A 25,757-nucleotide genomic window follows, 5' to 3' on the forward strand; every position below is an offset into this window, starting at 1 on the left:
TTATTGATGGTATCGATACTTGCCCTGTGACTGACTGGCAACCAGTTCAGGGTGTACCCTGCCTTCTGCTCATTGATAGCTGGGTTGGCTCCAGCACTCCCATAACCCTTGTGAGGATATGCAGCTAAGAAAATGGATGGATGGATGGATGGATGGATGGATGGATGGATGGATGGATAATTTGAAGATTGTAATGATATTTTTGGTTTGTTGCAAAATAGTGGCAATGAATTTTAGTGAGTGAATTTTATTGAATTAAACCAAAGTGAGAATTATTAATCAAAATGTATGTTTATCACACATATGATGCAATGAAGAGAATGCTTCTGCTTGCAAAGAACGCTTTGCTCAACACATAAGTCGTTATCGTACATATTTGTTAGTTTACATATCGTAACTTTCCAAGAACATGTAAACACATAGTCACACAAACACGTTTTTGCTCGACCCCACCCTTTAGATTTGTCACTGTTGTTAGGGACCTCCTAAATCTAATAAAAAGAGAGGTTTCAAGGAAGACTGCTTTAGAACATTCAAGAATTGTACCTGACTTGTCTTTGTACTCTTTGAGCTCAAGCAACAGAAAACAGGTCTTCTCTCTTATTACTTGGTATTTAATGAATGTCAAATTGAATTTGCCTGACACAATATGAAAAAGAGCATTTCTTGGTCATAATAGATGCATTCTCAAAATGGATAGAGAACTCTTTCCAACAGAGCACCCCGACATATCGACATCAGCAGGACATCTTATTGGTGGAACCAGGAGACTGGATCCTGGTGAGAAGCATAAAGAAGCACTGGTATTTGCCGAAGTGGGAATGTCCATTTCAGGTTTTGTTGAACACTCACAGCTGTAAAAATTAGGTTGACTTGGATTCATTTGGCACATTCCAGAAAGGTAATTTCAGTCTAGGATCCGATTGGGGAGGTGAGCTAAAGACTGGTTAACAAGCTGGATGGAGATTTATAGTATCTCAAAATATATCGATATATCTGTGGGGTGTCATAAAGTTGTCATGCCATGCACGAAAAATCCAGAACGTAAATGATCCACAATTGGTTTCTCATGCGTGCGATGATGATCCAAATTTTAATTTATAATAATACCATGGTCAAATCTGACATAGGAGAACAAGGAGCAGTGTTTTGTCAAATTAAGTGGTAAATTATGAATAATCTGATGCACACGAGTTGGGACACTTTGGTGACTGATGAAAAAATGAAGGAGCAAATCCATGTTTGGTCTTTTTCCACTGAGTCTACTTCTCCGGTAATCCACACTTCACTTTGAGGCTTTGCGAAAAGTACAGAGGTAACAGCTAGCGCCCTTTCTTCTAGAGCAACATTGGAAAAGGTAAGGGTGATCCAAAAGTTAAAGGTTGATAAGTGGTTTCATGTAACAACAGTCATTTTGGGACAGAATAATAATTGGCTTCTTATGGTGGAACAAGCAGCAACAGCTATATCAAAAGATTGCATTGTTTGCATGGGTCCCAAACCACTTTTACAGATTATACCAGTGCTATTACCAGATAATTGCACCTTGGAAGTAATGAGTAAAACAGTACCTGATAATGAATGCAAAAATTGGGATTCTGTATATCCATTAACTTTTTTTGGAAAAATTAAAAACATTGTTTTCTGATTCTCGCCAGGTATTTCACTTGTGTCCATTTCCCAGGAATCGGAAACAAATTGGGAAATTTCTCAGCAATGATGTGTAAAATCATTTTGGTGATTGAGAATTCATTGAAGCCATTGTCACATAATGACATCTGGTAGTGGTGTGGAGATAACAGGATTTTTAATAAATTGCCCAAGAATGTAACATTATTGTACTTTATTCATCCGATGTCTGTTATTGAATCAACTTCTACAGTACAGGTAATTTCATTTGAACAATGGCTTGAAGAGATGATCTAACATACAGCTGCAAATTGGCGTTCCTGTGGTGTTCCAAGTGAGTGTAAATTGGCTGACCAAGAATAAACTACATCCTTTACTCCATACTTTAAATGTCCAAGGCTGCTTAAACATGACAGTCTGTGTGTTTTAGGATTTAATGATCAAGTTCCAAATTGTAGTTAATAGTTTGTTTTGTTTTGTTTTTTGGTGGGGGGAATATTAGGTTGTTACTTTCAACAGAGTGTCACTAGCTGCATCTGTGTTTGTAATGAGTTTTGGGAACTCATTAAAGGTGGGTATGTGGTTTATTTTGCATTAGATAAAACCTGAGTGACGAGAATTAAGATCTGAACTTAAAAATTAAGATAGACAGACTCCCAAGGTCATGGTACTTCAAAGGAATTCTATGACTATTCGGGGCTTTTATAGTTAGCCACCTCACGGGTGACCAACTGGGGTTAATACTAGGGATCCTTGTTGTTGTGTGTTCCTGGAAGCAATACAAGAAGGGGACCTCCAAGCTCCAACCATACCCAGGGGACAGGAGGTTTTCTAAGCAGGGAACAAAGGTTGAATGGGTAGATTCCCCCCCCCCCCCCGGCTCTCCAATGCAATGCATCTTTGGACCTGTAGCTTGCATCTGTGACACCTCTCAATACAAAAATTACGTCAAACTTCAGTCTCTGAGAGGTCTTCCTGCACCTGCTGCCCAGACAAGGGGAAACTACACTTCACATCCCAGCAGTGTCCCAACCACACATGGTTGTGAACTGCTCCAGGGTCAATTGGATATTCTGAGAGAAACTCTGTCCATAAAAGTTATGAAAAGAATTGGTGACAAAGGGCAGCCTTGACAAGTGGAAACCTCACCAGAAATTAGTCAAATTTACTGCCGGCAATGTGGACCATCCTTATTCTTATATTCCTTCCATTTCAATATGATTTGTTCCACAGTGGTCCTTGAGATGTTTAAAGCTTGGAAAATCTTTTTGTATCGAAATCCAGCTTTAAACTTCTCCACAACTGTATCTCGGACCTGCCCGGTGTGTTCCTTGGTCTTCATGATGCTTTCTGAACGTTAAACAGAACTCTGAGACTATCACAGAGCAGGTGCGTTTCTACGGAGACTTGATTACGCACAGGTCGATTCGATTTATCATCATCTGTCAACATTGGATCATTAAGAGATCCTCACTGAACGTTTGGAGTGAGTTTTCTGCCCTGAAAGTAAAGGGGGTGAATAATATTGCACGCCCCACTTTTCAGTTTTTTTGTTTGTTAAAAAAGTATAAAATATCAAATGAAGTCTGTTTCACTTCACGATTGTGTCCAACCTGTTGTTGATTCTTCACAAAAAAATTCAATTTTATATCTTTATGTTTGAAGCCTGAAATGTGGCGAAAGGTTGTAAAGTTCGAAGGGGGCCGAATACTTTCACAAGGCACTGTATGTCCGATGCAATTGTCAGGCAACCAGTTCAGGATGTACTCCACCTCCTGCCCATAGTTAACTGGGATTGGCTCCACCATACCTGCGATCCTTAGTGAAGGTAAGCCATCTTGAAAATGCATAGGTAGAATTAAGTTGGATAATAATTCACAATTTTCTTGAAAGCATTTAACATCTGAGGCATTCAACACAGTGGGCTCAATTTTCAAGGCTGTTGCAACTGTGCGCCAGGGGCTTTTTAGATCAGTGTTGGTAATTTGAAAAACTACATAAAATACACTGTGTTTACAAGCTGATTTCATTCACCACCAATCAAAGTGGTTCCTCTCATTCCCTTTAAATGTGGCGTAGTGACATTTGAGTCGGGCATCTCCCCATCCATCTTGGCCAGACTACGACTATGGACTCTACTCTGAACTGGTCACCAGTCAGTCACAGGACACATAAATGCAGACTACCTTCCGTGCTCAGATTCACACTGTCATTGGGTCGGAACTGAGCCCATGCTACCTTCACCAAAATTAGGCAACTGTACCTCTTCACCAGCAATTACTGTGAAACAAATTGGTTATGCAGACCAAGAACATTATTTCAAAACTTTTTTTGAATTTTGTCAGCAGAAACATTTCTAATAGGATTGCATAATGTTTTTTGTATAATCGTCTTGAATCTAACTATGCTTTTTTTGTCATCACTCTGACTGCCATAATTACACATAAGCACAGACACAAATACCCCTCCCTTCTCATCACTAGCGAATTGAAGCATTTCTCATCATGGCAGCCACTTGGAAATTTTTGGGTCAGTTCACTAAGTGCATAGATTTCAAATTGACTGCTCTCCTGAATATCCAGTCTTGGTGTTTATTTTATCTTTTGGGAGCCATTTTGTCACGAAACGGGACTCGATGGTGGACCCAAATGCATGACTCCAGAGACAGCAGACAGTACAGAGGAAACCTTTATTCGGTCCAAGGTCTGAGATCAGGCAGACAGTCCCAACAATCAGAAGTAATAGTACGGCAGGCTTACGAGGGTGGTCAGTGGACAGGCGTGGGTCGGTGCACGGAGAGCAGAAGTCAGGCAAACAGGAGTGCGGGAACGAGGCATCAAGGACGACGATCTAGTGAAGGACAAGTCGTCCCCCACATCCTATCTATAATGGGCGTCATCAACTGTAACACGGTGCAGGTGTGCTCTGACTGATTGGCTGGCCACGCCAGCCTGGGCAGGAAACCAGGAGCATGACAGTACCCCCTCCTCAACGGCCTTGATGAGGGCGCGGTCCACGACGAAGCGGGAGGGGATCCAGGCGCGCTCCTCCGGGACATATCCCTTCCAGTCCACCAGGTACTGGACCCCCCTTCCCCTGCGGCGGGAAGACAGCAGCCGACGCACAGTATACACCAGCCCACCGTCGACCGTGCGGGGGGGCGGCGGGGACTTGAGCGGAGGAGCCAGCGACGAAGTGCGATTCGGGTGAAGTCTGCTGACGTGGAACGTAGGGTGCACCCTCATCGACCTGGGCAGTTTCAGCGAGACGGCGACCGGGTTAATGATCTTGGAAATCGGAAACGGGCCAATGAACCTGGGAGCCAGTTTGCGGGATTCCATCCGCAGCGGGAGATCTTTGGTGGAGAGCCACATTCGCTGTCCCACTCTGAGCTCTGGTGCGGCCCTCCTCTTGCGGTCCACTGTGGCCTTGTAGGCGCTGCTCATGCGCAGCAGTGTCCTCCGCGCTGCTTCTCAGGTCCGTTTGCAGCGTCGCACCACGGCTAGGGCCGACGGGACCACGGAGTCTGTGGCCAGTGGAGGAAACAGGGACGGAGGATAACCATGCACGACATGGAGTGGAGCCATACCTGTTGAGGCGGAGGGTAGAGAATTGTGGGCATATTCCACCCACTTGATGTGCTGGCTCCACGTGCTCTGGTCCCTGGAGGCCAGGCATCGAAGACCGGTCTCCTGCTCCTGATTTATCCTCTCAATCTGGCCATTGGACTCCGGGTGATGACCCGATATCAGACGAGCTGACGCGCCGATGAGGTTGCAGAACTCTTTCCAGAAGCGAGCGCTGAATTGCGGACCCCTGTCCGAAACGATGTCTTGGGGTAGTCCGTGGTAACGGACGACCTCGTCTAACACCAGCTGGGCTGTCTGCTTGGCCGACGGGATCTTCGGAAGCGGCACGAAATGCACCATCTTGGAGAAATGGTCCACTACAGACAGCACCACTGTGTTCCCTTGGGAGGGCGGCAGGCCGGTGATGAAGTCCAGTGCGATGTGTGACCATGGACGAAAGGGGGTGAACAGGGGCCGCAACTCACCAACGGTCCGTTGGTGGGAAGTCTTATTGGCCGCACGCACCGGGCAGGCGTTGACGAACTCCCTTATGTCCTTGCTGAGGTTGGGCCTCCAGAACCTTTGTTCCACCACTGAACGCGTCTTTGCCTTACCCGGGTGACAGACCGTCTTGTTGGTATGGGCCCAGGCGACAACGTCTCCCCGCAGAGATGGGATGACGAAAAGGCCGCCCGACGGACAATCCGCGGGCGGCGGTGTCTCTCCCAGGGCCTCCTTCACCCGTGACTCGACCGCCCAGGTGAAGCGGGACACTAAGCACGCCTCTGGCAGAATAGGAGCGGCCTCTGATTCCGTGCGCTCCCCCTCGTGGATCCGCGAGAGTGCATCCGGCTTGCCGTTCTTGGAGCCTAGGCGGAAGGACAGAGTAAAGTGGAAGCGAGTGAAGAATAGGGCCCACCTGGCCTGTCGGGCGTTCAGCCGCTTCGCAGTCTTCAGGTACTCTAAGTTCTTGTGGTCCGTGAAGACAACGAACGGTACTTGCGAGCCCTCCAGCCAGTGCCGCCACTCCTCCAACGCGCTCTTGACCGCCAGCAGTTCCCGATCTCCCACGTCATAGTTGCTCTCTGCCGGGGTCAGCTTCCGAGATAGGAACGCGCACGGGTGGATCCGAACATCTCTGGGACTCCTCTGAGACAAGACTGCTCCGATTACTGAATTAGATGCATCCACCTCCACCATAAACTGGTTATCTGGGTCCGGAACAATTAGAACGGGTGCAGCAGTGAAACTTGCCTTTAGTCTGCTGAAGGCCTCCTGGCAGGTCCCGGACCACGAGAATGTGGTGTGTGGAGAGGTGAGCACATGCAGAGGAGCGGCCACAGAACTGAAGTTCCTTATGAACTTCCTATAAAAATTAGCAAATCCCAAAAACCTTTGTACGTCCTTCCTGTTGGCGGGGGTAGGCCAACGCCGCACCGCGTCAACCTTCCCGGGGTCCATACATATCTCTCCCTCGGCCAGGACGAAGCCCAGGAAGGACACGGATGCCTGATGGAACTCACACTTGTCCACATTAATGTACAATTGGTGCTGCAGCAGACGCTGGAGCACTTCTCTGACCTGTCGAATGTGAGAGGTTAGATCTGCCAAAAAGATGAGAATGTCATCCAGGTATACAAAGACTGATATATTCAAAAACTCCCGAAGCACGTCGTTAATGAAGTTTTGAAAGACAGCCGGGGCGTTGGTCAGTCCGAAGGCCATCACGAGATACTCGTAATGCCCCATGGGAATGTTGAAAGCCGTCTTCCATTCGTCACCCTCCCGGATCCACACCAGATGATATGCTCTGCGCAAGTCCAACTTGGTGAAGATCCGGGCTCCTTGGAGGAGTTCAAAGGCTGTAGCTATCAGGGGCAAGGGATACCTGTTCTTGACCATGATGTCATTCAATCCTCTGTAGTCGATGCAGCGTCGCAAGGTAGAATCCTTCTTCTTAATGAAAAAAAAAACCCGCGCAGGCTGGTGAGGATGACGGTCAAATAAGTCCTGTTGCCAGGGACTTCTCGATGTAATCCCTCATTGCCTGGTGCTCCGGTCCTGTAAAAGAGAACAGTTTCCCTCTGGGGGGTGAGGTACCCGGGAGGAGTTCGATGGCACAGTCATACGGCCGATGCGGCGGCAGAGCTCCTGCTTTAGACTCCGAAAAAACCTCCCTCAAATCATGGTAGCAAGAGGGTACTGTGACTAATTCAGCGGCGGTGCTAAGCTCGGCAACTTGGATCCCCCCGTCCTCCCCGGCGACGGCACACTGCTTGCGACAGTCCTCACTCCATGCCCTAATCCGACCCGTGACCCAATCAATGTGTGGGTTGTGTCTCTTGAGCCACGGGCTCCCCAGGATTATGTCACTGTTACTAGAATTGAAAACGTGGAAACTAATACACTCTGTGTGCCCCTCCGGAAAGTCCATACGTATAGTTTGCGTGCGGTGAGTTACGCGGCAGAGGAACATGCCGTTGGAGGCGTAAGCAACACGAGGACGCTGTGTGGGAAAGGTTGCCGCCCGCAACGCTTCAACTATCCGCGGATGTATGAGGTTCACATCCAAACCAGGGTCAATGAACATGGTCACTACGCATGAATGAGCGTCTGTCCCGACTGTGAGGTGCAACAGCGACCGGTCCGACTTAGTGCCAGTATACCACACACTCACTGGCGTCGAGATCCCATGGTCGGGGCGCTTCGGCAGAGTCGGACAGCGGGCGATTACATGTCCCAAACGACCACAGTAGAAACAGCGCCCTTCTCGTCGCCGACGTAAGCGCTCCTCCGCTGGGCTGCCAAGCCCCTCCACTTGCATGGGTTCCTATGTAGCAGACAACGCGGGTGGCCGAGAAGCGACCAGGCTGAGCCTCTCCGTCTCCTCCTCCCTCAGGCCTTCCATCTGCCTCTTCATGGTCAGGCGCTGGTCCACCTTGAGAACCAATGTGATAAGGGAGTTTAGTGAAGGCGGAAGATCCATGGCAACGAGGTGGCCACGGATTTGTGGGGACAGTCCCTGGTAAAATGCATCATGGAGGGCCTCCTCATTCCAACGGTTCTCGGCAGCCCGGATCCGGAACTCAATGGCGTAGTCGGACACGCGGCGACGTCCCTGGCGAATTGTCATGACCGAGGACGCCGCCTGGCATTCCGGAGCCGCGTACTGGAAAACCTGGGTGAGCGCGCAGACGAAGCTCGCCCATGAGCGGGAGATCTCTGAGTTACAACTCCACTCGGCAGTGGCCCACGCCTCCGCCCTCCCTGTCATGTGGGAAATGACGAAGGCGATCCGGGAGCGGTCCGTGGGAAAAGCGGATGCTTGCAGCTCAAAGTGGAGATCGCACTGCGCCAGGAAGGGCTTGACGTTGCCGGAGTCGCCTGAGAACCGCTCTGGTCATGAGAGCGGAGTTATGCCGGCACGGGGAGGCTCAGTAGCAGCCGCACTAGCTTGAGAAGCTAGCCACGGTTCCAGCCAGAGCTCATGGATCCGTTGATTAGTACCCTGGAGAGCAGCCACTTGCTCGCCCAGGCGTTTGCCCTGCACTTGCAGCGCACGGCGGATGGCTTTGGAGTCGGCTGGGTCCATGTTATGGCTAGATCGTTCTGTCACGAAACGGGGCTCGAGGGTGGACCCAAATGCACGACTCCATAGACAGCAGACAGTACAGAGGAAACCTTTATTCGGTCCAAGGTCTGAGATCAGGCGGACAGTCCCAACAATCAGAAGTAATAGTACGGCAGGCTTACGAGGGTGGTCATTGGACAGGCGTGGGTCGGTGCATGGAGAGCAGAAGTCAGGCAAACAGGAGTGCGGGAACGAGGCATCAAGGACGACGATCTAGCGAAGGACAAGTCGTCCCCCCCGTCCTATCTATACTGGGCGTCATCAACTGTAACACGGTGCAGGTGTGCTCTGACTGATTGGCTGGCCACGCCAGCCTGGGCAGGAAACCAGGAGCATGACACATTTATGCCATCACTGATAAAAACTTTCAAATGAACATCCCCTGAGCTACTTCCTTTCTGCAGCTTGAGCACTCATAATTCTTTGTTCACATCTGAGCACATTCGCAAGAAGTATTGTAATTCAAGGCTGATTTTGTTCTCTTAGTTGAAGTAACATTCAAATGTTCATGTTATATTTTACAGAATTATTAGACTCATATATATTGTGTATACGAGATATGGCACACGTGCAAGTGTGAGCAAATAAGAGAAAACGTGCATCCTGTGAGCTTACATAACGCCATCTCCACAATCCTAGGGTCTATTTAAGCTGTCAAATTTACTTTTCATCTTCTGCATGCTCACCCTGCTGCTACATGCATATTTTTGTTGCTCACTCATAAACACACGCATTCACACACACACGCATACACACACACACACACACACACCTACACGCACACCCACGCACTCTGACACACATATACATAATCACCATCCAGTTGCCACCTATGCCTGTGTATTTATTGAGGGAATTGAGTTTTGTACCAAATCTTAACTATCCATCCATCCATCCATGATTTAATTCTTCTCCTTCTTTTTCTTTCGGTTTGTCCCGTAAGGGATCCCCATAGCATGCCATCTTTTTCCATCTCAGCATATCTTGCTCATGCTCCTCACTGGAGGGAACTGAAACTCCGTGTTTCTCAGCAACAGCCCAGAAACCTGTCTGATCTTGAGAAGATCTGTGTGGAGGAGTGGGCCAAAATCCCTCCTGCAGTGTCTGCAAACCTGGTGAAGAACTACAGGAAACGTTTGACCTCTTGTAATTGCAAACAAAGGCTAATGTACCAAATATTAACATTGGTTTTCTCAGATGTTCAAATATTTATTTGCAGCTGCATCACACAAATAAATCGTGAAAAAATCATACATTGTGATTTCTGTATTTTCTTTTTAGATTATCTCTCTCACAGTGGACATGCACCTCGATGAAAATTTCAGACCCCTCCATGATTTCTAAGTGGGAGAACTTGCAATATACAAGGGTGTTCAAATATTATTTTCTACTCTGTATCTCAAAATGACTGCTGACCATGCTGTGATGTTTGCATACATTGTATATGATTCATCTGACTTTTTTGATTGAGGTCAGATTCAGATCTATATTATCCAAGTTCCTATGTGGGCCAGATTTGAAAGAAAAAAATCTGAATTGTGACTCAAACAAGATTTTGCCCATCTTTTTGTTGTGTCCCATCCCATGTGTAAAGCCACATCTGTATACAAATGGATAGAAATGCTGGAAGATGGACCAAGGTTTGAAGTTTCATATACGAGACTCACAAGATCTGCTATCCTGGAGGTCTAGTTATCTTTTACCTGCATGTATTCACTGATCCGAATATATTAATTTAATCGTATGTTATCAAGGATTAATGCATGCCAAATAAAATGTGTTGGAACCTGTGCGTTATGGTAAAAAAAAAAAAATGAAGAGAGAGAGAGATAAGATCAATATACTGTACCTCCTATCAACTGAATCTCCAATCGACCCACTCCATTGTTGCTTGGTAGAACCAGTGACAACAACACCAGCTTCCATTTCTAAAGGGAAAGAGGAAGTATACGGTGAAAAAGAGAGAGGACAAATTTGGTTACTTTTTACATTTCTTACTTTATATAGAAGTATATAGAAGTATAAAGTGTTTTCTCTGACTGGTAACTAGAATCTGCAGTCTGTCCGTGCTATCTGTAGCACAAAACCTGGTTGTGTTTCAACATGTTTATTTGGTCTTTGCTCCTACTTGCTTTATTGCGCAATAGCAATAACATTTGAACTCGTTTGACCAAAAAAGGAAGGAATGAAAGGTGTTATAGTTAAATTGTTTCAGCAAACCCATAAATAATGATAAAGCTGTCATAATTTTGATTAGGAAAATGGTAATGTATAATAATGTGTTCTTTCAATCACTATGTTCTTCCAATGAAGAATAGCTGCTCCTCCACCACTTGTATACGGAAACTAAATACTTTCAATATTCACAGACAAATGGAATATTACAGTATTTCCAGGTAGACTATGCCACAAAGAAAACATCATTTTACTTGACGGTCAATAAACCAGCACAATAAATTCAACCAACGGCATACTTACTTTACCAGCTTTGCGAGGTTGAAGGTAAACTGTCCCTGTTTTCGTGTAAGAGTCCATCAAGAAAGCAAAAACATGATTCCAGATCTTTGGATGCAATGAGAACATGAGTGGCTTTTACTTACTCCCACACCTGTCAGGGAAGGGTGTGTCTATCCAGGAATGCTTGTAATATGAGCCTTATCTGGAAGTGTGCTTTCAAGTTGAGGTAATAGAACTACAGTGAAGAAAATAAGTAGTTGAACACCCATGCTATATTGCAAGTTCTCCAACTTACAAATCATGGCGGGGTCTGAAATTTTCATTGTTAGGTGCATGTCAACTGTGAGAGAGATAATCTAAAAAGAAAAATCCAGAAATCATAACGTATGATTTTTTTAAAAATGTATTTGTGTGATACAGCTGCAAATAAGTGTTTGAACACCTGAGAAAACCAATGTTAATCTTGGATACATTGGTCTTTGTCTGCAATTGCAGAGGTCAAACGTTTCCTCCTGTAATTCACCAGGTTTGCATACACTGCAGGAGGGATTTTGGCCCACTCCTATACACAGATCTTCGCTAGATCAGATGGGTTTCTGGGCTGTCACTGAAAAACACAGAGTTTCAGCTCCCTCCAAATATTTTCTATTGGGTTTAGGTCTGAAGACTGGCTAGGCCATGCCAGAACTTCGATATGCTTCTTACGGAGCCACTCCTTGGTTTTCCTGGATGTGTGCTTCGGGTCATTGTCATGTTGAAAGCTCCAGCCACTACTATCCAGCTACTGAAATTACTGTACTTGTCTTTATTAACTTATTCACCACAAGGTTAAAAATGACATTTTTGATTCAAACTGTAGTGGAAATCTAGATCAGTAATACTGGAACATTGAAACTAAATATAATCAAATTGTTATTTATTTAATGTAAACTTAAATTATTTAGGTCCAATCTTGACCATATATCCAGCTATGGTTTGGGTTACAGTTGTCACTCACATGGTGAACACATCCAATGTTTCTCCAGGGGTTCTGATGACCTCAAAGTAGTTCTGGAGGATGTTGTCAGTCCCACTCAATGCCTCATGGCCAAATCTACAGAACAAGGCCACGCCCATATAGACGAGGATGGTGGCAATGAGGGATGCCCAGGGCAAACTACCCACACATCGCTCACAACACTCCTTACAACCGGAACAGACAGAATAACATGCCCTGTAATATAATGATTTCTTTACATTTTCATGACAAAGAATTCTACAAGGATGACCTTTAATCAGCAAATTTTCAGATGACCCAAAATAGGTAAGTACATTATATTTTATTGAAATGAAAGTAAAATTATGGGATTCCTGTGTTGCTCTAATCTAATTTTCATTTTTAACATCCAATTTCACATATCACAGCATGAAATAAATGTGAGTAAAGCACATATAGTGGGCACCTTTTTTTTTTGTGACTGCATCATTTACGTTGTGACATGGCATATAAAAAGCAGTTATAATGGCTAGCAAATGTGTCTTTAGCACAACAGATCAACCTATCCAGTGCACTTATGAAACATAGGCCTATGTCGATCAAAGTCATTTTGGTGATCAATCCATCCATTTTCTGAGCTGCTTATCCTCACGAGTGTCGCGGGAGTGCTGGAGCCCGTCACATTTATCATCGGGCAGGAGGCAGGGTACACCCTGAACTGGTTGCCAGCCAAATGGAGGACACATGGATGCAGACAACACTCGCACTCACAATCAGTATCAATCACAATCACAAATTTAGAGTCTCTCATGAATGCATGTTTTTGGGATCTTGGAGGAAACCACGGTTTCCGGAGGAAATCCACGGAGACACAGGGAGAACATGCAAACTACACAAAGGCGTAGGTGGGATTTGAACACCAGTCCTCAAAACTGTGAGGCCCATGCTCTACAGCTGCACCACCAAGGTGCCCCTTTTGGGGATCTTGGTATATTAATATAAAATATAACCACTAATTTAACCGCATGCAGTATTGCAGGAGTCATTGATCAAGCAAAAAATGCATATGTATTTTGAAAATATATATTCAGTTTAGAAGAGTTCTGTGAGAACATGCAGATAGTTATATACAGAAATGCCAAAAGTTCTAGAGTTCAGTACTTAAAAGTACTGATACTTGTGCAAAACAAATAACTGATAAAGTTCAAAAGCCACTCTTTTCAGTCAAAGTGCAAAATTGCGAACTCATAAATATACTGAAGTTAAAAGATAAAAAGTAAATTAACAATTTTTCAACCCAATAATAGAACACTGACATTGAAGAAAATAAGTACGTGAACGCCCTGCTATATTGCAAGTTCTCCCACTTAGAAATCATGGAGGGGTCTGAAATTTCAGTCATAGGTGCATGTCCACTGTGAGAGAGATGATCTAAAAAGAAAAATCCAGAAATCACAATGTATGATTTTTTTATTGATTTATTTGTGTGATACACCTGCAAATAAATATTTGAACACGTGACAAAACCAATGTTAATATTTGGTAAATTAGAATTTGCTTGCAATTACAGAGGTCAAACATTTCCTGTAGTTGTCCACCAGGTTTGCACACACTGCAGGAGATAATTTGGCCCACTCCTCTATACATATCCTCTCTAGATCAGACAGGTTTCTGGGCTGTCGCTGAGAAACACGGACTTTCAGCTGCCTCCAAAGATTTTCTATTGGGTTTAGGTCTGGAGACTGGCTCGGCCACACCAGAACTTCGATATGCTTCTTACGGAGGCACTCCTTGGTTTTCCTGGCTGTGTGCTTTGGGTGATTGCCATGTTGAAAGACCCAGACATAACCCATTTTCAATGACTGAGGAAAAAGGTTGTTCCCCAAAATCTCACAATACATGGCCACGGTCATCATCTGCTTAATACAGTGCAGTCGTCCTGTCCCATGTCCAGAAAAACACCCCCATAGCATGATGTTACCACCCCCATGCTTCACAGTAGGGATGGTGTTCTTGGGATGGAACTCATCATTGGTCTTCCTCCAAACACGGTTAGTGGAATTATGACCAAAAAGTTCCATTTTGGTCTCATCTGACCACAAAACTTTCTCCCGTGACTCCTCTGTATCATTCAAATGGTCATTGGCGTACTTAAGACAGGCCTTGACATGTGCTGGTTTAAGCAGGGGAAACCTCCGTGCCATGCATGATTTTAAACCGTGATGTCTGAGTGTATTACCAACAGTCACCTTGGAAACAGTGGTCGCGGCTATTTTCAGGTCATTGACCAAATCCTGTCGTGTAGTCCTGGGCTGATTCCTCAGCTTTCTAAGGATCATTAAAACCCTACGAGGTGATATCTTGCATGGGACTCCACTCCAATTGAGATTGACCATCATGTTTACGTTCTTCCATTTTCTAATGACTTGCTCCAACAGTAGACCTTTTTTCACCAAGCTGCTTGACAATTTCTCCGTAGCGCTTTCCAGCCGTGGGCAGTTGTACAGTTTTGTCTTTGGTGTCTTTGGACAGCTCTTTGGTCTTGGCCATGTTACAAGATTTAGTCGTACTGATTGTGTGGGGTGGACAGGTGTCTTTATGCAGCTAACGACCTCAAACAGGTGCATCTGATTCAGGATAATATTTGGAGTGGAGGTGGACTTTTAAAGGCGGACTTACAGATATTTGAGGGGTAGAATTCTAGCTGATAGACAGGTGTTCAAGTATTTATTTCCAGCTGTATCACAAAACTAAATCATTTAAAAAAAATCATACATTGTGATTTCTGGATTCTTCTTTTTAAATCGTCTCTCTCACAGTGGACATGTACCTACGATCAAAATTTCAGACCCACTAATGATTTCTAAGTGGGAGAACTTGCAATATAGCAGGGTGTTCAAATACTCATTTTCTTCACTATATTTCAGGAACAGAACAGGATGAGCAGTTCGGAATATGATCATGACCAAGAAGTATGAACAACATTTTATGAAGAGTGAAACTTTTTGTACAAAGCTAAAGAAATTTAATAAAACATCACACAAAATTTGAAAAATGTTTACAAATTTTGAGAGTTAAGGGCATTTACATTTTCATTACATTCATTTCCTTTTTTTTTTTGTATTTCAAAATAACAAAAGAAAATCAATGTCGAACATTGGATGAAATTTCAAAGACTCAAATTAACAGACAAGCGGTTCATTGATGATATGATTGATTCATGACAAGGATGATATCATGAAGGAAAAAGGATGACAAATTCCAACATTAAGAGAATCAGAATCAGCTTTAATGGACAAGTATGTAAGAACACACGAGGAATTTTTCTCCGACGGTTGGTGCCGCCCTCGTATGACATTTATGTTGAGTACAAGGAACAAACAAATTAACAAGAATGAAGAGAAATAGGAAACCATTCTTCATAAGAGTCACAGTTGTGCAAAGATGCAGTCTTACAGCGTTGAGAGCAGGTAGAGTGCGTCAACGTCCCACATTATGTTAAGCTTGTACAGAGTGCCTTTAGCCGTTCACACTTCACCATTATAGACCAGTGCAATAGCAATTGTGCAAAGGGAGCAGTTTAAAGTGACGAATCAAGTGATAGTCTGCAGTGTATATATATTGTTAATAGTAATACTGATTGGAGCAGCAGGATATTAGGGTGTGTCCCAACAACGTCACAAGGCAAAAAATAGTTGGTTCGCTGATCAAGAATTTAATGACTTAATAGCAAGAGGGGAAAAACTGTTTGAATGCCTGCTAGTTTTGATTTGCATTGATCCTTAGCGTTTACCCGAAGGAGGTGGAAGAGCAGGTGGCCAGGATGGGAAGGGTCCAAACGGATCCTGCCCGCCATGGTCCTAGTTCGAGTGGCGTACCAGACTTCAAGGCCGGGTATCACTTGATGAATCACTCCTTGCAGCACTCATGCTGGCTTGAGGTTCATTGGCACTTTCTACAGCCTTTTCATCATCGTCACCGGGCAGGATTTGATCATAAAGGGCTTTACCCTTTGTCATGATCATGTTGGTGTCCAAACTCACTCCCTTTTTTCTGAAATCTGCGATCCACAAAGCTAATGGAACTTCCATTCAAACAATCCTCTTGTTTTTTAGAATCAACACGTTTTGCTTCCTAACTGAAAGTTATTGACACGGTTTTACGGATGTTTACCTCATCCTTCCTTATGTAGCGCACTGTGGGTTCATTCACACCATAATGGTACACCAAAAAAGTGTAACTTAGCCATCTTTGATCAGATCTAAAACCTTTACTTTTTCACTGATCATCATCATCTTCCTCTTCTTCTTGGACTTTCGCATCAGCCCAACGCTTTGGCGACACTGTGAACATGAGAGGTTATTGCGTAAAGAGTCAACAGCATAGACGAAAATGGTGGAACGGTAGGACAAAGGAAAGGGTGGGACAAGGTGACTGCAAAAAATGCTGGGTGAATCTTCGAGGATGCTCAGCCAATCAGATCACGAGATAAAACCACACATGCTCATTGGTTTATGTCGCGCCGGGGACCAATCACACCTTGTATCAATGTGTCTTCCCGCAATATGCCAATCAGGCTGTATTTATCCAAGTTTATTAATTTATTTTGGTTAAAACTGTGAAGCATTGAAGCCACATAAAGTGAAGCACTAAGTAGCGAGAGAACCCTGTGTAGCATTGGTCTAGAGTGTTATTTTACCTTGTCAGATATTTTACATACCGCTTATGTTTAAGGAGTTCGTGATTAAATTTAGCAGTGTTAAAATCTCCTAGGATAATGATGGGTGATTAATGGAAATTTTTATGAATCTCGTTTACCTGCTCGGCGAGCGTTAGCAGTGCTGGATTCATACTAGCTTGGGGCAGAATGAAAACACCTATGAGAATAAAAGAGGTGAATTAATGCAGCAAACAAAAAGGCTTACAGTTCAACAACAACGACCCCAAAAATGGGCTTCAGTGTGTGCTGAGCTGTGTAACGTCTGTGCATCATTTCTCATTCATACAGAAGCATATTCCACCACCTTTCATTTTCCACACCAGCTCCCCGAGGTAGTCTGCCTGATAAAGAGCCGGGTAGCGTAACGGCTCTGTTGAGAACGTGTCTACAAGGCCAAGTCTCCATGAAGCACAGGGCGGTAAAACATCCAAAGTCTTTGCAGGTCTTGATCGGAAGCTAAAGTTCATCCATTTTGTTGGCTTTAGAGTGTGGATTTGCGAGATCAATCGACGGAAGTGCCAGTTTGTGTCCTCTCCTACGGAGTTGAACTTGTGTACCAGATCGCGAGCTTCTGTGCCGTCTTCGACACAATGCTCCATAGAGAACGCCGCCGAGTAACTCTGTGAAAAGATTCAGCGAATTGACGAGAATTGTGGAAAAAGAAAAGTCCAGAGTAGACTCTCTGATGTTAGCAAGTCATTTCTTGTTTACTTGAATGCCAAGACGACCGAAAAACACACACACATATAAACAGTACCAGTGACTACGTACTGAAGGGATCCACACTGGTGGGGACCATCCTTTAGTTATGTTTTAATATATGTAGTAAATTCCCACTTATGGGAATTTCAGTGTCCTACTTCACATCCACAAGACAATGAGAATGTTCACATTGTCAGTCATGAATTCTTTGAACTGGAAGGACTAATTTACACTAAATTATCCGTGTTCATGTTGATAGATTGACTTTTTCTGTGTCAAATACTTTTATATAACAAATGTGATTATACCGCATCTTTTAGTATAGCAATTGGGATCATTTTACCAGGTGACAACCTTGCTAACATTTTTTTGTGATCGATTCATCGAGCCTCTATGAATGGCCTCAGAGACACATCGAAATTAAATTTCCGAGGAAGCACATTTGTGAAATACAGTAACATGTCAAAGGAGCAGTAATATGAATATTGTAATATAATGTGTAATGGCATAGCCTGCAAATCATTAATAATAATGTGCATTGATGAAGAAGCCTCCTATACTGCACAGGAAAAGACTGAGAGTGCATAAACAATACATGTAAAGCTCACTGAATTTGTAAAGTTCATAAAAGAATGTTTTATTGGCTCTCTACTTGGTTTGTTAAGTCTGAAACAACAATTCATGTTCTTGAAACAAAGCATTCTAAGTGGTAAAACAAGTTTTCAAAATGAATTAAGATATGAGTAAATCTGTTTCTGGTCTATCATTCCTAGAAAATCCACAATGAATGTTTGATTATGAGAAGACCTCAACCAAAGAGTTCTTGGAAGGTCTCCTGATCTGGCAAGCAACAACTAAAAGTAAAGTGTCCTTCCTCAACCCAGTGCTTAACTGCTCCGTTGAGCGGATGCACCCACCTGCTTCTTGCTGTGCTGATAACTCTCAATATATATTGCCACCCGTGTGGTCTGATCCTTCGTTGTACCTTGATGTCACATTCCCACAATTCCGTGTTCTTGTCTTTGATCCCCTGTGTATCGAATCCTGCCTCCTTGACAACCTTGCCTCTTCGCCTTGTGATTCTAACACTATTGTCTATTTGGAGTGCCTGCTTGTGTATCGACCTTGGATTGAGTAAATACGCTCCCCGAACTGGACAAAGTCTCGTGAGTTGTGCATGTTGGATTCAGCCTCGATTTCTGGTCATGTCAATCTTTGATGTACAGTAGTATTAGCGTTGGGTGCAAATAAATCACTCATGACAATTTAAATAGACTGTGGCTAGAGTCTTTTTTCGAAGGATCATCAAAATCTGGCTGGCAGATAGATGATGCACCCTGTCTTTATGGATGGATTGTGCTTGTGTGTGTGTGTGTTTGCTTGTGTGGATGTCTTCGCATGTTTGTATGTACTGTACATGCGTGTGAGCAGTATATATAACATGTTCAACATTTCACTGTCAGTTGTAGAATCTCTTGAATGAGGATCATCATCCCCTCTGAGCAAGGTCACCTTTTGCGATCCACTTACACAACACCGTTTGCATGAAGGGCTTGCTCTTTTTGTGGTGCATCCTGTCTGTCAAATTGTTTGTTTCTGATGATGTTTCTTTCACAGAGATACACCCAGGCTATGTGATGGTTTAATATTCCATAGATTGAACAATTTCAGATGAAAGCATAATTACATGAAACCAAAACTACTGTATGCTGAACAAATAAGTACTTGTCTTGTGATATGCATGCTTTCACTGATGCTGACTATTGTTGATTATAACCTAAGGGTGGTACAGTATTTGCTATGCAAGTTCTCAGTAGCAACAGCCCATTTAGTGTTTTTATTAGCATTCTTTGTGAACTGATTTGTTCAGTAAACAAAAAGATAATCATGGTTTCTTTGACTTTGACCTCATAATTAAAATAAATCAATTCAGGCGCCATGGTGGAGTAGCTGTAGAGCGTTGGCCTCACAGTTCAGAGGAACAGGGTTCAAATCCTTTCAACACCTATGGGGAATTTGCAAGTTCTCTCCGTGCCTGCGTGGGTTTTCTCTGGGCACTCTGGTTTCCTCCCACATTCCAAAAATATGCGTTCTTTGTAGACTCTCAATTGCCCCTAGGTTTGATTGTGAGTGTGACTGTTGTCTGCCTCCATTTGCCCCGCGATTGGCTGGTAGCCAGTTCAGGGTATACCCTGTCTCCTGACTATGACAGCTGGGATTGGCTCCACCAATCCCGTGACCCTCTTTAGTATAAGCGGCTCAGAAAATGGATGGATGGATGGATGAATCAATTCATGACATACATGTTTTAGCCCTGTCTTTTTCCCCCTTGTACTCTGGTGATTAAGACTGTGTCAGGGGCATGGCAAGGCCACCCCCCTGTGTGCAGCTGCCTCCGGCAGCAGCTCCTCAATTGTGCCTTATTGTTGCCAATTGTGTAATGTATTTCAGCCTTGTGTGTTGTATTGCTAGTTCTCAGTTCATTGTTTGAGACTGCATGAGTCTGTGTGAGTATACGAGCTTCATTTTTGTTCCAGCGACACCCGGCCCATGTTGTCCACCTCTAGCTGCTGTTCCGTCAGCACCATGCCCGTGGCGTCCAATCTTTGCTCATGCTCTCCAGCGGCCATGCTCTCTAGCAGTGGCATGCGACTTACAACCAGAAGCCACCCCCTCACACTTGTTTCAGTGGCGCCACTCAGCCTGCAACAACCACCACATGTTCTGGGCCTGGCAGCGCCTGGCCCGTGAAGTCCACCATGTGCTCATGGCGCATGACCCAGAATGTCCATCACGTGCTCTTGTTCCAGCAGTGCCCGGCCCATGCTGTCCACCTCTCACTTACATCCCGGCGGTGCCTGACCAACAGCCATCTTTTGCTCCTGCCTTGGCAGCACCTGACCACCAGCAGCCACCTCTTCTCACTCCTGCCTCAGCGGTGCATGACCCCGAGCTGCCTCTTCCTCCTGCCTCGGCGGTGCTCAACCCCAAATGGCCTCTCATCCATGTCTTGGCGGCGCTCAACTCCAAGCTGCCTCTGTCCGATTCCTTGGCAGTGCTTGACCAGCAGCAGCCACCGCCTCTTGCTCCTGCCATGCGGTTCGTCATCCGCAGCTGTCCCATGCTCCCGTTGGGTTCCTGCTTTGCCATTGGGACCCTTCTAATGGACGTCCCCCTGAGTAGCCCCATAGGGACCCTGGTGTGTGGTGTACTAGCCTACCTCCTGGATTGCTCAGTGAAGCTCCATGCTTTGGGTGGCCTGTAAGGCCACCAGACATACTGGAGTGGGGTTTGTTGCCTCCATTGGGGCCCCTTCCGCCCACCCCTGGTTGGTATTTTGTTTTTTTGTTTGTTTTATCACATCTGGGAATCGTGCCTTGGCCTACGGCAGTAGCTACTCACCTGCCCCTCATTGTCACTAATTATGCAATATATTCAAGCTTTGTGGGGGATTATAGCCATGCTACCCCGAGAATGCCTGATCTCGTCAGTTCTCGGAAGCCAAGCAGGTTTGGCCCTGGTTAGTCTTGGATGGGAGACTGCCATCTGCCGTAAAAATTGTGCCAAACAAATATGTGTTCATCTTCGATAACACACTGTGGCAACCCCTTATGGGACAAGCCAAAAGGAAAAGAAGAAGATTCAAGCTTTTTGGGTGGTATTGCTTGTTGCCAGTTCATTGTGTATTTTCCTCATTGTCATGGCCAGCATTCCTGTGCCACCCCTGCCAAGTCTCCTTAAACCTTGTTTTAATCTAGTAGTTATCCAACCTTGACTTTTCCACATATTTTTGTGCCTTTGTGCCTTACCTGCTAATGACCATTGACATCATGTTATTGCCCCGGAGTCATGCATTTGGGTCTAACACCTTGTCCCATTGTCATGACATTGTGAGCTGTAATTTTTCTCTCTCCTTAGCCTCTCATGCTATTTATGTCTAGTTAACCTTGCTGTCACGCAAGTTGGCATGGCTGTCTTTTCTCTTTATTCATGGAGCTACATTAATGTGCAAAATTGCAATGAGGGAAATTAAGATTCAGATATATTTGTTTTGTCACAGTGAGGTGATCAAAAATCAGGTAATGAACACATCCATTCAAAATCCCCCTGCCTAAATTTCATATTGCTTGCATTTAATCACGCCCCCCTCCCCCCAAATAAAGCCCATTACAAAAATCAAAACATGCAGTCATCACATATCAATTCAGCTACAAGATTTTGGCACAGTTCCATGCACAGTGAGATGAAAAAATATAATCTGACAGTTTAGTGCTTTAAATGGATTTAGAAAGAGTCAACAGTCATGCTACAGGCTGTGTGAGACTGAGCACAGAAGTGCTTTGAGGTAAATGCTATTGTCTGCATGCAAATTTTCAAAGGAGCTTTGTCCTCACATTATCCTCGTACGTTCAAAGAAATCTGGCTAATCAGAGAGTTTGTCCCAGTTATAGTAGAGTAGAGTATCAGAAGAAATGTGACCCTGTATGAGTATGACATTTCTGATCAGCACCCTGTCCTTCAGGATGCATACTATTAGAGAAAGAAAATTTCCTTGGGCCACGGGCTTTGGCCTATTTGTGAAGACAGATGTGACTTCTGTCATAGTTTAACCAACATTCAAACAGCTTAGACTGTCTATAGCAAGTTATGTAACAGTCAGGGAGCAAGGGAAGAAAATATTTTCTGTCCTGTTTGATTTTGATCAATTGTTGTCATCTCCTGTGTGATACCCCCCATCCGTAGATTGCGAGAGACTTGCTGCTTAAAATGTAGATCTTGGGCAAAACATGTGTTGGCACCCCTGACATAAACAATTGGATGTGTTCATATATTTATTGAAAATAAACAGTCTGGGTAAACTTGTACAACCCAAACAATTAAATTTTTTTTAATTTAAAATGTACTTCTACTTCACCCAACTGTAGTCCTCATGGCCTCTGAAGGGTAATGGGACCTCCCCAGCAATGCTGCAGGAAATGATCAAATTTCACTTAAATGCTAAAAAAGAAACATTTATAACAAATAACGTATCATTGTAAATCTATTTATGCCAGTAATGCACAGTGACAGACAGAACAAATAAATGCTCTTCTATTAGATGGATGGCAGAATATCTTGGGGTCCAATCAATGAGAAAACATTGGAGGTGTGGCTTAAAGCTGCTCTGGTCATGAGAAAACACAGTTTAGAATTGTCACTTTTCAATAAGCACTGTGTACCATGATTACCAAAATGCAGAAAATTCTGCGGTGTTGATTCTCTTCTAAAGAGTCCCCATCCTGTAAAGATGATTGCAAGAAGTACAACACATAAGATTCAATGAGGTGAGAAAGAACCCTATCGAGTGTGAGGTGAAGACTTATAGAAGTCACTGCCACATGATGACATCTATGATGACATATCTTGCAAATGTAAAACATGAAACAACAATGAGATTCATGGAAGAACATCAGGGAGAAAATGTTTGCTCATAAAATATATATATTTGATATTTGCGAAAGCGCTCTTGAATATACCACAGCAGTGCTGCCAAACGTTCCTAGAGACAGATGAAACCAAAGTTGAATTTTTGGGAGTAACTGTCATGATCCTGCCGCTTCAGCACGAGCTGTGCGGGTGCCCGCGCGGCTGCGCTAATTGGGAGGCACCCACCTGCGCCTCATGCGGGCTGATCATCCCCTGTATATATAGGACCCGGTGACGACTGGTCCTCGGTCAGTTCGTTGAGCTTCATGTCCCGTTCCAGCACTCTCGTATCCCTGATTGAACCTGTGTGTACCGACCCTCGTCCGTTCTCCGACCAACCCCGTAAGCCTGACTCCTTCGATACTTCTCCCTGCGTTGATTGTTTCCCCGTGTACCGACTCCTGCCTGTCCGCTCATCTGTTCTCTTCGCCCGACGTCACAACTACCGCTGCTGCACCGGACTGCCTGCTCGATCCCCGACCTCTGCATACAATAAACGTGTCTCTTCTTGAACTACCTTGCGTCTTCCGAGTTCCTGAATTTGGGTCCTACTCTCGTTTCCAATGGGACGTGACAGAATGATCTGGCCAATACAGGACCCAGCAGGAAAGACCCGGCATCGCCGGGACCGACGCAAGGTAGACCGTCTGCCGGAGGATGAAGCCTGTCTGATCCGGGTAGGCTCTCTGATGTCCTCCGCTCCCGTGTCTTACGCTCCGCCAGCAAGGTATGAATACGTCCCGAACACGACCCGTCCAGCTCCTCATATTTTTCTGGACTCTGACTTTTCGGAATATGAGGAGGAGCATGATTTGTATGACCGGCTGCCTGAGTACGACTCTGATGACTTGGATTTTGAATCTCTTCATCTCTCGGTACTGGCTTTTCATCCCAGTCAGTTCACTCCACCTCCCCGCGTTCCCAGCACCCGAACTTCTTCGCCCGGTGGATACAAATACACCAATGCGTTTGAGGGAACCCGCTTGGCCATCTACCAGGGACCTCCGCGTGGTGGCCAGAGGAGACGCCCCGGCCGGACGCTCCCTTGTGCCTCCCGCTGCGCGGCAACTAAGACACCATCCTCCCACTCCTCGCCGGCAACGGCGAAACCCGCAGACCTGCAGCTGGTAGCGAAGCTTCCAGCCAGGAGGGAGGAGGAGCCGCCAAATCACGAGGCGTTCCGCCGCGAAATGCAGGCAGAGATAGAGCGGCAGAGCGCCGAATTGGCGGCTCTCACGGCCCAGGTCCGGCAAGGATTGGCGAACCAGCCGTGCTACGCTGACATCGCGACGGCGACGGAATCGCTGCTGACTCAGGTTCACGTTGCCGTGGAAACCGACCCGCCCCCTTGCCAAGTGCACGCCACACTGGGAACAGACTTGCCACCTCGCCAGGTGCACGTAGCTGTGGAGACTGACCCGCCTCCTCGCCATTCCCACGTCGAGGTTTTGGCGGTTCCAAGCAGAGCTCACGCGGCATTTGGAACTGACCCGCTCCCGAGACACGCCCACGTGTCAGTTTCGACTGACTCTCCGCCTACTCAGGTTCACGTTGCCCTGGAAACGGATTCGCCACCGCGCCACGCCCACGTTGCTGTTTCAACGGATGCACTGCAAGCTCACGTGGCAGTGGGGACCGACCCGATGCCGCCTCACGTTGCTGTCCAGGAGGTGGCGACGTCTCCACAGCCGCCTCTCATCCGTGCTCTGGAGTGGCAGTGGCGACCGACACGCGGTCGCTCCCCATTCCTGCTCTGTCGGCGACGGGCACGCCCATACGTTCCTGTCCAGGAGGTGGCGACAGTTCCCCAGCCGCCTCACGCTCCCATCCAGGAGGAGGTGGAGTTGGTGATGCTGCCGCCGCCTTCTCACGTTGCAGTCCAGGAGGTGGCGATGGCGATGGGGTCGCCGCCTTCTCACGTTGCTGTCCAGGAGGGGGCGGTACTGGCGTCGCCTTCTCACATTCCAGTCCAGGAGGTGGCGACAGTTCCCCAGCCGCCTCACGCTCCCGTCCAGGAGGAGGTGGAGTTGGTGATGCTGCTGTCGCCTTCTCACGTTGCTGTCCAAGAGGTGGCGATGGCGATGGGGTCGCCGCCTTCTCACGTTGCTGTCCAGGAGGGGGCAGTACTTGTGCCGCCTTCTCACGTTGCTGTCCAGGAGGGGGCGGTACTGGCGCCGCCTTCTCACGTTCCTGTCCAGGAGGGGGGCGGTACTGGCGTCGCCTTCTCACATTCCAGTCCAGGAGGAGGTGGCGACAGTTCCCCAGCCGCCTCACGCTCCCGTCCAGGAGGAGGTGGAGTTGGTGATGCTGCTGTCGCCTTCTCACGTTGCTGTCCAAGAGGTGGCGATGGCGATGGGGTCGCCGCCTTCTCACGTTGCTGTCCAGGAGGGGGCAGTACTTGTGCCGCCTTCTCACGTTGCTGTCCAGGAGGGGGCGGTACTGGCGCCGCCTTCTCACGTTCCTGTCCAGGAGGGGGCGGTACTGGCGACGCCTTCTCACGTTGCTGTCCAGGAGGGCGCGGTACTGGCGCCGCCTTCTCACGTTCCTGTCCAGGAGGGGGCGGTACTGGCGCCGCCTTCTCAAATTGCTGTCCAGGAGGGGGCGGTA

The 25,757-nt window shown here is 45.9% G+C and overlaps 1 protein-coding gene across 4 annotated transcripts in view; it reads right to left on the bottom strand.

Moving 5' to 3' along the window:
- LOC133506269 (docking protein 3-like) overlaps nt 1-11,383 on the bottom strand; it is a 37,060-nt gene extending 25,677 nt beyond the window's left edge. For all 4 annotated transcript variants that reach the window (XM_061830246.1, XM_061830247.1, XM_061830245.1 and 1 more), the window contains exons 1-2: nt 11,308-11,383; nt 10,679-10,757 (exon numbers count right to left, since the gene is read on the bottom strand). In XM_061830246.1, the coding sequence (XP_061686230.1) occupies nt 10,679-10,757; nt 11,308-11,364 (136 nt within the window). In that variant the 5' untranslated portion in view covers nt 11,365-11,383. The remainder of the gene's footprint in view (nt 1-10,678; nt 10,758-11,307) is intronic.
- Nucleotides 11,384-25,757: the final 14,374 nt, after the last annotated feature.

The sequence above is a fragment of the Syngnathoides biaculeatus genome, chromosome 9 (assembly GCF_019802595.1).
Source record: "Syngnathoides biaculeatus isolate LvHL_M chromosome 9, ASM1980259v1, whole genome shotgun sequence".
NCBI lineage: Eukaryota > Metazoa > Chordata > Actinopteri > Syngnathiformes > Syngnathidae > Syngnathoides > Syngnathoides biaculeatus.